At 34.1% G+C, this 13,872-nt stretch overlaps 1 protein-coding gene across 1 annotated transcript; it reads left to right on the top strand.

Annotated features, from left to right (window-relative positions):
• The first annotated feature begins 147 nt into the window (after window positions 1-147).
• Window positions 148-13,087, top strand: LOC144436213 (thioredoxin-like). The gene is made up of 5 exons (XM_078124942.1): window positions 148-286; window positions 7,559-7,663; window positions 8,676-8,735; window positions 9,307-9,372; window positions 10,726-13,087. Exons 1-5 carry the CDS (start codon window positions 260-262, stop codon window positions 10,792-10,794), a joined length of 327 nt encoding a protein of 108 aa, XP_077981068.1. The 5' UTR covers window positions 148-259; the 3' UTR covers window positions 10,795-13,087.
• The last annotated feature ends 785 nt before the right edge of the window (window positions 13,088-13,872 follow it).

Here is a 13,872-nt window from a genome sequence, read left to right as displayed (position 1 = left end):
TCTATTTTATTTTGTGTTACTCAACAGTTTTCGTTTTCATTTTTTTATATTTTCCCCGGGGGTGATTCCCGAGTTGCAACGGTGAGTCCCCCATGGCTTGCCTCATTGCTAATATTGGAAGACTTAAAGGGTCTTAATAGAGTTTCCCCGCCATTCAACGAAAAAGGCGACAACAAGGGTGTACCGATCGAATATTGCCGACTCATTGCAAATCATACATCAACAAGTTGAACTTTAGTACCCACAACTACGTAGAACCATGAGTGTGAGAGAAATCGAAACCAAGGTAAGTTGACAAAATCGTGGAGATCTTTCACATTGCAAAATTAGTATTGTTCTCACAGCCAGGGCAACGCCACATTATATGTCATGTGTCACACTGCGATGTACTCGGCCATGTCATGGGCATGATCGACGTGACCGGGATACGCGAGTAGTGGATTTAAGACCAGAATGGTAGTAATGGCTTGTTGTAGATCACGAGCATATAAAGGCTAAAGGAGACATGAGGTGGTACAATGGGGATATCAGATGTAGACATTTTAGATTCGAACACCGGATTCATCATGCAATTTCCCAGAATACTCCCTGGACACTCGCTCAGCTCACTGACCATTGCACTGAAGCTGAAGTTACGAATCACGTGAGTCAGCTGTAATTCTTACTTCGTTGTCATGTACATATTAAATTCCCGGTGTGATACAGTAACAGCGTAGACGGTTGCCGTGGTCAACAACTGTTTCGTTTATATTAATGTTGACAATGGCAATGACATGGAGAAAGATAAAAGCAATCGTATGGGGGGGGGGGTTTAAATGATATTTCGGAATTGCAACATACATGTACCAGGCTTAAACTGGATTATAAATATTTATTTAAAAAAAAAAAATGTTTACCTCTATGAATAAGCAGAAAATAAAGTTCATTGGAATGTATACAAAATATAACTCGAGGTCTTTAGATCTAATTATTTATTTTTTCATTACTTCCAAGCAGTTGCAATCAAATTTTTTTTCTAGATATTATTCTTACATTTTGAGTTAGATGATGCAGCATTGTTGTGGTACACTGATAATGTGACTGACAGGGCGGTGTATTAGACTGAACACATCAAAAACAAGAAAATGTTTATGGTCATGTAAATTTAATATTATAACTTGACTATTCATTTTTAGTCTCGGTATGGCCTGGGATGGATGGGAAAATGTAATCACATGTGTGTGTTTTCTACAATCTCTCCCTCCAGTGTGTCCTCTAAGCCAATTTGACAAGCCACTTGTGCACACAATTTCTAGTGACGCACCAAAATTTGGTATTCCCCTATCTCGTACGTACTATATGGTGACTCACAAGAAATGCCAGTTTTTCTCATTTTGACTCGCAACATCAAAATTTGGCTATCATTAGACTCAGAGAGGCACATTGTCTCTCCCCATATATAGTCAATAGACAAATTCTATCGAAAACGTAACTAAATCTCCTGCTTAGGAAAGGGTGAACAGTGCATGTCAGTAGTAATCCATCACACACTGACAGGTGGTTGTAATTGGTTATTTTGTTCAGTTTACTACAAACTCAACCTCCACTTTGAAAGTAAGTTATGTGAGGACGTGAAAACATTTATAGCAATGGACCAATAGCATTAAACTACTGCTGTGGATGGTAAGAATGGAATGTCATGCTAGAGAAAGCCACTGGACTATACAGTGGAGAGAGATATCGTAGAAAATGCCCACATGTATATAGTTTCTACACTAGGCTAAATCACTCGGCCTTCTTCATCTATTGTTGAATTCATGTCATCACTTCAGTGGTTGTCAATATAGTTGCATATTAAAAATCAAGAAATCACTCACAGCTAGTTTCAATAAAGTTATCAATCAATCACCTATAATGCCCTCTAACTCTTTTAATATTTACAATTTGTATAGCTAGTTGATTGAATAGCTAATATTGCTCCCTAATATTATATTTCAATTGCAGTTCACTACAAGGCTCAAATTTAACTTTGATATTGTTAGCCAAGTCAAGTAAACGTTCTGTTTTAATTTTCTGTGGATTACCATTGGTCTAACAAAACGACCACCTTATATATCTCTATCTGGTCTCCTGAGATATGATGATGTCTATATTGCCTTGACTATTTGCCCTGTAAGATACATAAAGACACTGCGTGCCACACTCAGCCTGCCTTATAAGGCTGAAAAAGATGACATACAAGTTGTAACTTGTATGTTACAGTCTACCCTTGACTATACTACTGTGTAGTGTTCATTATCAGAACACAGTTGCTAGCTTCTCATAACATGAAGGTGTAACTGAGAAGGCACACTGTGAATTTGAATGAGGTGGGTGTCTCATTCACAGGAAACATGACAGTCAAATTAATCCAATATAGTGTGGTCAGAATTTAAAAAAAAAAAGAATTATAAATTCATTATAAAATTTACTTTATTTAATTGACTGGAAATACAGAATATGCTAAAATGGATGTAAAAGTCAAAGTAACATTAATGTGATTTTATCAAAGATTTTATAGAGACATTTATGTGTGAACCTCAGGAAACTTGACGCCGAAAGGCTCTGATACTTAATATGTGTTGACAAGGTAAACAAAGCAAGGTGTGGATGGTAGTTGGTTGTCAAGGGACTGTTGTGAAGGCTAGATGTGAAATGGTTAGTTGCAAGTTACAAACAAACAAAATTATAAAATACTTGTTTGAATTAAACTTAGATCATGATTGAGTAGTTCCTAGGGCATAGTTATTGCAATGAATTGGTTATTTGTATTGTATACCTATCAACCCACATGTGGCTCGTCTTGTAAATTTTATATTTATTTGTAAAACACCACACCAGGAAATAGATTTATTTTCATAAACATTGGGTTCTGGAGTCATTTCACGATTTCACATCACATAAATTTTGCACAGATGTTTTACACCAAAAGGAATAAGCACTCAGGAGTCATGAATATTCATTGTGCGACCTTGAATATATTATTTCTGCTGACTCCCATCATGCAGTGTCCCACAGCAAAAATACTCTGTAAAGGCACAAGATCAACTTGATGTTTCTCTGAAATCGCAAGTAATTGTAGGTGATGTAAAATTATGAAATGACTCCAGAACCCATAGTTTATGAAATGTCTTTATTTCCTGGAGTGATATTCCCATTAAAACATGTCGTACTCATACATACATACATACATACATACATACATACATACATACATACATACATACATACATACATACATACATACATACATATAGACATACACTGTACATACATACATACATATAGACATACACTGTACATACATACATACATACATACATACATACATACATACATACATACATACATACATACATACATACATACATACATACATACATACATACATACATACATACATACATACATACATACATACAATAACATACATACATACATACATACATACATACATACATACTTACATACATACATACATACATACATACATACATACATACATAGATTTTCGGTGGTTGGTACAGAAACAGGACACCAGTGTGATGACAATATACATAGCTATTACAATTGCGATAACTTGTGTCATAATTCTGTACTGTAAAATGCAGTGTTGCTATGCCCTTAGGCATCATTAAATATGTAGTAACATGACACACTTAACTTGCTGACTATTTGTTTAACTTGTTAGATATTTCTAGTAATTAATTTCTGTTAATCCTCCATCATGTAAGTGGCAAACCTTGACAACAGCAAACAAAGCAACTCAGCTGTTCTAGGTCCCATAGCATAAGAGGATTAGTTTTGCATAGTGCAGGTAGATTTCAGTTTGTGGCTTTGAAGCAAGGAATGGAAACTCATAATCCTTACCTATAACAAGTATGGCAATCACATGAGATAATGATGATGACCATTTTAAAAAATGTACAGTATAGTATTTTATGTGACATGACACAACATGTATATCAGCCTACAATGATGTATTATGAAGTCATCAGTTAAATTCACAATTTTTTAAGGCAATGAAACCATGAACTTACTGGGCCCACTATGCTTGTTTCTGAAACTTAAAAATGCTGTCATGATAATTCCAATGGAATCCTGGCATCATTTATTTCTGCAATCTAATACGAAATTGACAAACATTAACTGGAATATTGTGTACACATTGTGTGCAGGTAAATTTGAAAGTCTAGGTGTACAACATGCATACTAAAAAAAAAAAAAAATTATTTCGGCCCCTGATGTTGGTAAAATTAACAATATTTTGGCAAAAACAATTCCACACGTAATTATTGATGAAAAGAACAGTGGTTATATTAATAATAATAAAAGGTCTTTTTAAAATGTTATATTGAAATAGTAGCGATGTGCTTATTTCTTTGTCAAACAGGTTTTAATTTTAACTGGTACACACAAATTGTCTCGGACGTTAGAACTTCAATTTTTGAGTTCTTTTTCAATGTTCTCTAATTTACATTTTATACTGTTTCTGCAAATTTAGAGTAAAAAAAAGAGAAAAAATTCTGAGCAGATTGGCTACTTGATAAATATCACCAATGAAATATTGATCCCAAGGTGAGAGATTGTAGACATAGGGCCTGGTATTATAATGGACTGCCATATTTATACATGTTGCATTTTTTTATGTCAAAAACTGACTGAATCTGCTTCATTCCATCTATATGCATATCATTATTGGGAAAAGATTGGACTAATAATGAGAGAGAGAAAATGAAAAACGTGGAGACAATTTTAAAACAATATATTTTGAATTTTGCTTTTCAATTAATTGATTCATTTATCTATATTTTTTTTAGTGTGCAATCTTATCATCCTGAGACCTGCAAAATGATGAACCCATTAGTTAAGCAAACATTTATAATGTCCAAATGTTTGGTTTTTCTGCAGTTATTATTATCATGCTAAAGTTGTCCCTGTTTCAGAGAAATTTCCCCAGTTATATCAAAATAATTTGGGTCATGACAACAACTATATATAAGAAAGAAAATTTGTTACCCTTCATGAAATGTATATGATTGAATTAAGCTAATTAACATTGGATATGGATAGACTGATTTGTATTTCTACAACTACTTCATTTGCATGAGTGTGTGTGTGTGTGTGTGTGTGTGTGTGTGTGTGGTCGTTTGTGACTTTCCTGTAAAGTGCAGCAGTAAAACACCACAAGCAAAAGTGCAAATACCCAAAGTACCCACACTGACACATGTCATGGGGGTTCTGTCTGACATCATTACATACATTATATTTAAGATTTCTCAGAAACAGAACAATTTTATAAAATGAATCTTGTGTGATTTCATGCACATGATTGAAATGATTGTGCTCATTTGCATACATATTATATACATGTGCAATAATGATTTCCAGTATTACACTACACTGTGATAGTACTGCTAGTATTCCTGTACACCAATGCAAGTAATCACTGCTGTGTATGTAAACATGAATAATTATTCTGATGAATAGTGGGAAAATAAGAAACATTAAACATTACTTTGGCCAAAAAAAATTGTTTCTGGTATCACTTAAATATCACCATGTCTGTCTTTTTTGTGTGTGTGTGTTTGTCCAGGCCATGCAGTCTGTCGTGGGGAAACACAAAAATAACCCTCCCTTCTTCAGTGAAGGCAACTGCAGAGCCAATCATGAACAAGTAAATGATATCTGCCCCTCATACACACTTGCTCTAAAGTACTAAACAAAAAGAACAGTAACTGGCATAAATAGTAGACTGAGTGACAGGTTTGTTGAGAATTAAAAAAAATCAAGTCGCACCATTTTAGACAAACTGTCCTGACCAGAAACCCCTTTTTTGGGCCTGAGATAAAAGCTGATATGACTTACAATTTCAGTATTTTTCATAATTTAATACAAAAATGTAATAACTTGAAATCTAATCTGTGTATATTGTATTATTGTTATTAAACATACATTATTTTGGTGAACACACCAAATTTATTATTTTAGTGGGTGGTCAATTTTTTTTTTTTTTTTTTTTTGTAAATGTGAACGAAGTTGATTACAAATAACATTTTCCCTAGTATAAATGTAATATTTATTGTATGTAAACCATGTGAGACTTACATGGAACTATTTTTGTATAAATTCAGTAAACCTTGTCAATCTCTTTGCATCCTGTATAATGTCATAGTTGCAAAATTGGAATTTAAATATGTGACTGGACACGATTTGTGACCCCCTAGTGCAATGCTTTTGGAGTCCAGTAATGTGAATTTGCTGAATAAAGAGTATAGTACAACCAGCTGAGTAATGCCCAAGGTGGAAACTTGTCTAGATTCTGGAAACTATTCTCAATTTCTAGGAGATAATGATATTTCCCTGTAGAATAGCATGAATGAATCATGCTTGTTTACCAGTGATTCCAGTTTATATTACGTACTGTATACAAAGTGCTATTAAGTGCAGCAGTTGATGTAACTGTTACAGTATTTACCCCAATTAAATATGAATCAATATGATGTCTTTTTAAATTACTTTGATATTAAAATTGTTCACCTGTGAGCTGTTTGCCAATAGTGTTATCCAATATGGCAAATGAACACTTCACTCAAAAATTGTATTTGCACAGGGAAGTTCTTTTTTGTCTTCAGTGTCACTTTTGTGTACAGATTCCGATTTCAGTTATGAACTTTCCAATCACACAGTTTTTAACATTGAAACTGAATCAAGTTATTTGATGTGCATTATGTAGCCTGTAGAACTATACATTAGGAGTAAGCAGAACAATGAAATTAAGTTGGCCTCAGGAAAGTAATATCAAAGATTATAAAGAATACAGCAATTGGGCCGAGGTTTTTATGTCAGTTCTATTTCGTTAAAACTGAAACTTGAGAGAGATTGATGACGAATGAGTATTATAACTTATTGGTCAGATTGTCGTTGGCAGAGAGATTGATTGATAACAAAAAGAATATATTGTCTAGTAGTTGTCAGGTTGTGAGGGCAGGTTGTTCGGGGCTGAGATATTGATGAAAAATATGAGTGTTATCATCTCGTTGATGGACTATAAGGTCAGCTTGTCACAGGCTGACAAATTATTGAAAAAAATGAGATATTAAAAATGATGTCTTGATATCTGGATATAAGGTCAGCTTGTCACTGACTCACGAATCATCAGTGTCATTCTTTCATTATAATGAAAATGAGACCGACAGAAATTTAGGGACTAGAAGTGCAATCAGTTCATAGAGTCTGACACTCATATTATTTATATGTTGAATATTTAGTAGAATATCACATCAGCCCTAATTTACTGTACTTGACGTTTTTATTATGTGAGAGTGAATATTCACCAACTTAGGTTTTATAATTCCTAATGAAAATTGCTACTTTGCAGAGTAAAAAAAATGGAAGTGAATCCTACATTTTTTGTCTACATCTTGGTAGTCCACTGTAGTATAACCTGATATGCTGGTGAGATTTTGGCAAAATTATTTTGAATCCGAGTAGATATTTTCATTACCAGTAATTTTGATTGTGGTATTGATATTTACAGGAAGAGTTTGATGCTGCTTTGAAACAAGCTGGTGATAAACTAGTGGTTGTGGATTTCTCAGCCGAGTGGTGTGGACCATGTAGGCAAATTGCCCCCAAATACAAAGTATGTATAAACTGTGACCTGATACGTATCTGATCTATGACCTGTATATTTACCCTAATGTATTGACGTATGTATTTGACATGTTTGACCTATGACATTTTCATTTGACCTATGACTTGTGTATTTAACCTATGACCTATGTGTTTGCCCTGTGGCCTATATTTTAAACTTATGCATGTGTAACATTTATGATAGTCCCTGAATGTAAACTAGATTGCAATGTTTTTTGCTAAGGTTGGGGTACGCCTGGTGACTGAAAGAGGGAAAGGAATAAAATTGAAATTGTTTCCCATACAATCTACCATAATTTTGTTCAGGAATCCTGGTAAAATGACTGGGGAACCCTGGTACATTTTATAAAGACACAGGGACTGATACACATATTGTTTGTGGTAGAAAGATGATTTTTTGCATTTATCCATTTTACTTAGTACTGATCAGATTTCAGTGTTTACGGCTACATCTAATTTGATACTTGTCCTTATACCTAGAAAAGCTATTTAATCATTCAAATATCATTAAAATGATTGAAATTCTAGCAAGAAGTGAAGTGTTTATTTCATCCAGAGGGTGTTCAATGAACGATTTTTCATCAGTGGGAAGTCTGACCATTTATGTTTGTGGGTATCTAACAGCTTAGTAGAAACACGGCTATTGTGAAAATTGAGGTTAAAATAATCTAACGTGAGATGTATAGTATTATGCCGATTATAGTTATACATAAAAAACTGAATAAAATATGTTAGAGGAGAGAAACAGATGTTTAGAATTAGTACTACTTTCATTCACTATAAAAAATGTAACATTTCTTTCTGGAGAAATTATATATAGTATATTGTTCACACTTCCAAGAATTGATAGGACAGGAAAATATAGTCCTTTGGAATGGTAAATTGGAAACGAATGCGACATTTCGATCGTCTACGGCCGACATCGATGCAATGATTTAAATATTCAGCATTAATGTCTCTCTCCAAACTAGCGGAATAATTTCTTTCTCATTTTATTTCAGGCAATGGCAGCAGAATTTAAAGATGTTGTATTTTTAAAAGTTGATGTTGATGTAAATTCAGTAAGTATACAGCATAGATTACTTGAGTGTATTTCAACCACGTTTTGGAAGCTGAAGCTGTATGTTTAGGTTCTGTTATGTGGGATCCATGAAATGCATAATTGTTGGCCCCGGATGTTGCCATGGTATTTGTTGTCATGGGGTTTGTTGTTATTGTATTTGTTATACAATTCATGTATAGATATATCGATATAGTAATGAAAAATATATTCATATTGAGTTATATTTATGTGCTTTCTATTGTACAAAACACTGTCACACTGAGGTGGCCATATTTCTGATAAAATTTATCTAGGTACAAGGAAATATTATTAACGTCAAATTTAACACCGACATGTACACACACACACACACACACACACACACACACACACACACACACACACACACACACTCAAACAAACATGCACATACACTCACAGACACACTCATACGCATACACAGACACTCACACACAGATGCAGACACACATGTATATGAACACAAACAGACATGCATACAATTTGATAAGACATTTTCAAACTGCTAGATATTATGAAAGATTTTTTCAAATCAGTGAATTTTTTTACAGGATACCTCAGAGGCCTGTGGAGTCAACTGTATGCCAACCTTTCAGTTCTTTAAGAATAGTGAGAAGGTAAGAAATTGGAAGAATAAAATGGAACATGTAGAGTTTGTGAATAAGCCATTTTTTTGTCTCGTGGCAAATCTCATGAGATCTCGCATTAGTCATTGCATCCATAGCAACCACTTTAGGATGGTCAAGCTGAAAGTGTCAAACACTTAGCAACATTATTGTTCTCAACATCATCACACATGGCCATGACGACAGCTTGAGAATGACCATGATCACATGTTTTACAACCATTGTTGCTAGGCATATTTGCATATTTCGCTAGGTCAGCAACAAGACGTAAAATCCCTCATTAATTTGAAGATTAGAATAGAACATGTGAGTGAAGGAGTCAGTATGAAGATTAGCATGTAATAACTTGTAGAGTTAGGGAGTCAATTTGAAGATTAGCATAGAACATATAGTGTTAGGGAGTCAATTTGAAGATTAGAATAGAACATGTAGAGTTAGGGAGTCAATTTGAAGATTAGAATAGGTATAGAGTTAGGGAGTCAATTTGAAGATTAGAATAGGTATAGAGTTAGGGAGTCAATTTTAAAGATTAGAATAGAAGGTGTAGATTTAGGGAGTCAATTTGAAGATTAGAAAAGGTATAGAGTTAGGGAGTCAATTTTAAAGATTAGAATAGACGGTGTAGAGTTAGGGAGTCAATTTGAAGATTAGAATAGGTATAGAGTTAGGGAGTCAATTTTAAAGATTAGAATAGAAGGTGTAGAGTTAGGGAGTCAATTTGAAGATTAGAATAGGTATAGAGTTAGGGAGTCAATTTGAAGATTAGAATAGGTATATAGTTAGGGAGTCAATTTGAAGATTGGAATAGGTTGGGGAGTCAATAAATGACTTTTGTACAGTACGTAAAATTGAATCTGTCACTGTCAATTTATTGTAATGCTCGATTTGTAAATTGCTATTGCTTGCCATCATATATTTGCTTTAACTTCCAAAATAGTTTCATCCTACAATTGCAGGATTGTTTCCTATCATTTTTACGGTAGTCAGCAAAGTAATTATTATATAATGTAATATTAATAATTATATTATGAGTTTCTTAAGGAACTTTCCCACACTGCTCAAATGGTTTACAATTATTACCAATGTACAGACTTAGAATGGCACAGTGGCAATATTATATCAACTCCTTGAGTGTATACAATCCGTTGCAGCACAATCCATTGCAGCACATCGGATGAAAGCATTCACATTGCAACCTCTATCCTACCAGGTCCCTCAATTATACAGCTGGGTTGACTGAGGCACAAGCATGGTTCAAATTTTGCTCAAGGTCTTTAGCCATTCAGAAACATTGTAAGAAATTGTTTTATGTATTTCTCTTCTTTTTTTTGTTTTGATCTACAGGTTGAAGAATTTTCAGGAGCTAATGAAGACAAGCTCCGTAGCACATTAAAAGAAAAGGGAGGCAAATAAGATTATTGTTCAAATATAAATTCCAGTTATGAAGCCAGAGGATGGTTGTTTTAATACTGTTTAGAAGTAATTTTGTTAAATTATGCTTAAATTAGGAGTAGAGTATGATTTATGATTTTATGAAATATAATGAGCATGGTTGCTATTATTATAGCAAGTTATCTTCTTTTAAAATATGAATGAATATATGAATATATCTCCTATGATATTGAAACAGTCCTATTGTCTGGAGTCTTGTCCCAGAATGGCATCTTCACACAAAAACATTTCTGCTAGACAACAAACCTCAAGGAATGTAGATTATATAATACTAAGTCAGTCAAAATTGAAAAGTTTCAAAGTTTCTGTAATTTTAACAATTTTGGGACTCTGAGTCATATACATTGCATGTCAACAATTATCTGGATGCCGGGAAGTGTAGCAGGCAATTATCTGTGTAAATTTCTGGTAAATGGTCCTAAGAAATAGCATTTCTTGAATACTTTTATTGCTATGCAACCACTGCTAATTTCCAAATTTCAAATCAACACATCCTTTTCCTGTCTGATTGGCACTTTAACACCCCCGACTAATTGGCAACATATGATGAAATAGACTTTAAACATTCAACTCACACATGTACTCTAGACAGCTATGGTGTATGTTTCAAGTATGTCAAGCATTTACATTTGTGGATTGTGTTTCTGACAACGTACAACTTATGCACCCTGTCATATGTATAGAAAGAGGTATTATCAAGCATTCATTAGTCTATTTACAGGATGATCTCTACAAAACCAATCTATTCATTAAAAGCCAACGAAAGGATGCCCTTTTTTTTTAGGTCTTCTGGAAACAGATTAAATTTTAATGGGTATTGTCAGTTTGATTTTAATAATACCACCATGTTCTGTAAACAGTGTACAGAACTGAGAATACTCAACATGTATAGTTTCACTTTTCAATACTTCTACCCCCAAGTTCACTAAAATAGAATACAGCAGGATTCAGGATGTATATTTGTTTTCAGTTTTCAACACCACATTCCACTGCCATGAGAATATACCATATAAGTTATAACTTATTATCAACATTGGGCATTCAGTTGACAAATTGTTCACTTAGATGTTATTCCCCAATATTTTTCTTCATTCAGCCATGGAAAATAAGAATGCCTCAAGGGGCCTTTGTCAGTACGAGATGCTAGACGAGTCGTGACAAGGCCCCTTAGGTCACTAGTATTTTACGACTGAATGAAGAAAACTAGTAGTATTGGAGAATAATATAATCATACCAGCGCCAGTAATATCAAAGAATTATCAGGGAAAGTATATTTCGAACACAGCAGAACCAGTCACGTAGACATGTGAGGCCATGACGTAGAATGACCGGAGTATATATATGCCATATTTTTTGTTCTAAGTGGCTTGTGCGTGGTATAATACATAGTAGATATGGTAGTATACAGCAATCAGACAATCAGAACACATTAAGAGAATATTATATATGGTCAGTTGTCTTTAACATTGTGCATTTCATTGAGACTTTACCAGACAGCATTCAGATATATTGGTTGGCTTTAGCTTAGTTGCATTGTTATTTAATTTTTGTTCAGTACTGGCTTGAGTTTGGATTAGCTCTCATTTGTTTGTAGATTTGGTATTTTTGTTCAGTACTCGTTTTGAGTTTGGATTAGCTCTCAGCTGTTAGTAGATTTGGTATTTTTTTTCAGTACTGGCTTGAGTTTGGATCTGCTCGCGGTTGTTACTTTGGTATTTTTGTTTGGTACTTGTCTCATATAGAAACAAGGTAAAACATCAAATTTGTGCTCTTCGTTTTGTGTACCACATTTCATAGTGTGAAGTATACACATTAGAATGTTACTGTTGTAAACGTTGATCATGGGCAGTGCTTGTAAATGATACAATTTGGTGTAAATTTGGACCCTCAGAAAATGTGCAAATTAAATTGTATTAATGTACTACTGTACTGTAAGTTGTTCCCTGACCCGATATGATTTTCTGGATAGTTAATTTGTTGTTATTTGATAACGAGAACAAAGAGTATCCATGCAATTGTATAGATTAAAATCAGTTGTCCTAGTGAGGACGCTGTTTAATCTCTGGGTTGAATGATTTATGGTCTCGTGGGGGCGATGTTCAATGTCTAGGTCGAATTGGCCTAGTGAGGGCGCTGTTCAATGTCCGGGTTTAATGATTTATGCATAGATAGATGCAAGTGACTAGATCTTATGGTATGTCTACTATTTGGGGTCATTTTCCCCTTTTAATTTCTTTAATGAAATAAAGTTTAAAATCTATTCATTGCAAAGACTAATTTTGTGTGTTACTTTAAATCTTGTTTATTTTGGAACACATGATTTCTTATGTATCAACTTTTCCCTTTTCGGTGAAAAGCTGGCCTGATAGGAGGGCCACGATGCAGTGTAGATTAGACTGTTTTTTTGTGTGAGATTTGTGAAGCCTTTAAATGTGTACTGCTGTATATATCTAGTGTTTGTACACCAAACCTGCATTGTTGCTAATACATCATATACCTGTCTAAGATAAGAACATTACAAAGAGTAATGTTTATGGACATAAAGATAAAGATAAAATGTATAAATAAGAAAACTAGAGAAACAATACCATAGGAGAGGTGACAAAGGGTGCAATCTCAGACCAGAGAATATTGGTCAGAAGTATGTGCTACTGTAGTGGTGGTGGTGGTGGTGGTGGTGGTGGTGGTGGTGGTGGTGGGGGTGGGGGTGGGTATACAATTCTCGAAATTCTACAACGATTGCATAGATTCAGACTCGTCTAGAATGCTATTTGACTAAATAATTACATCATTACTATTTTTATTTACTTTATATTTAAATCGGGGAGGGGGGGGGGGTTTAAGTGGAATACGTAATTATGTTCGATGCAAGTACACTCCTATTATGAAATAGTGTTTATTTCGGTAACTAACAAACACTCTACAAATAGTTATCAATAGAGGGCGCATGTCAAATTAACTGGGAACGACAACACTCCAAAAAACAAATGCTACACTAAATACTAGCACGAGTAAAACTTCACTATAAGATATTATGAT

The sequence above is a fragment of the Glandiceps talaboti genome, chromosome 6 (genome assembly GCF_964340395.1).
Source record: "Glandiceps talaboti chromosome 6, keGlaTala1.1, whole genome shotgun sequence".
Classification (NCBI taxonomy): domain Eukaryota; kingdom Metazoa; phylum Hemichordata; class Enteropneusta; family Spengelidae; genus Glandiceps; species Glandiceps talaboti.
Note: the sequence above shows the minus strand (reverse complement) of the source record. Positions and strands in the feature narration are given on the sequence as shown.

Excerpts from the sequence above, each read along its gene's own strand:
- LOC144436213 (XM_078124942.1), top strand. The coding sequence starts at position 260 with ATGAGTGTGAGAGAAATCGAAACCAAG. Across the intron at positions 287-7,558 it reads TGAGAGAAATCGAAACCAAG|GAAGAGTTTGATGCTGCTTT; the intron begins GTAAGTTGACAA and ends TGATATTTACAG. Across the intron at positions 9,373-10,725 it reads TCTTTAAGAATAGTGAGAAG|GTTGAAGAATTTTCAGGAGC; the intron begins GTAAGAAATTGG and ends TTTGATCTACAG.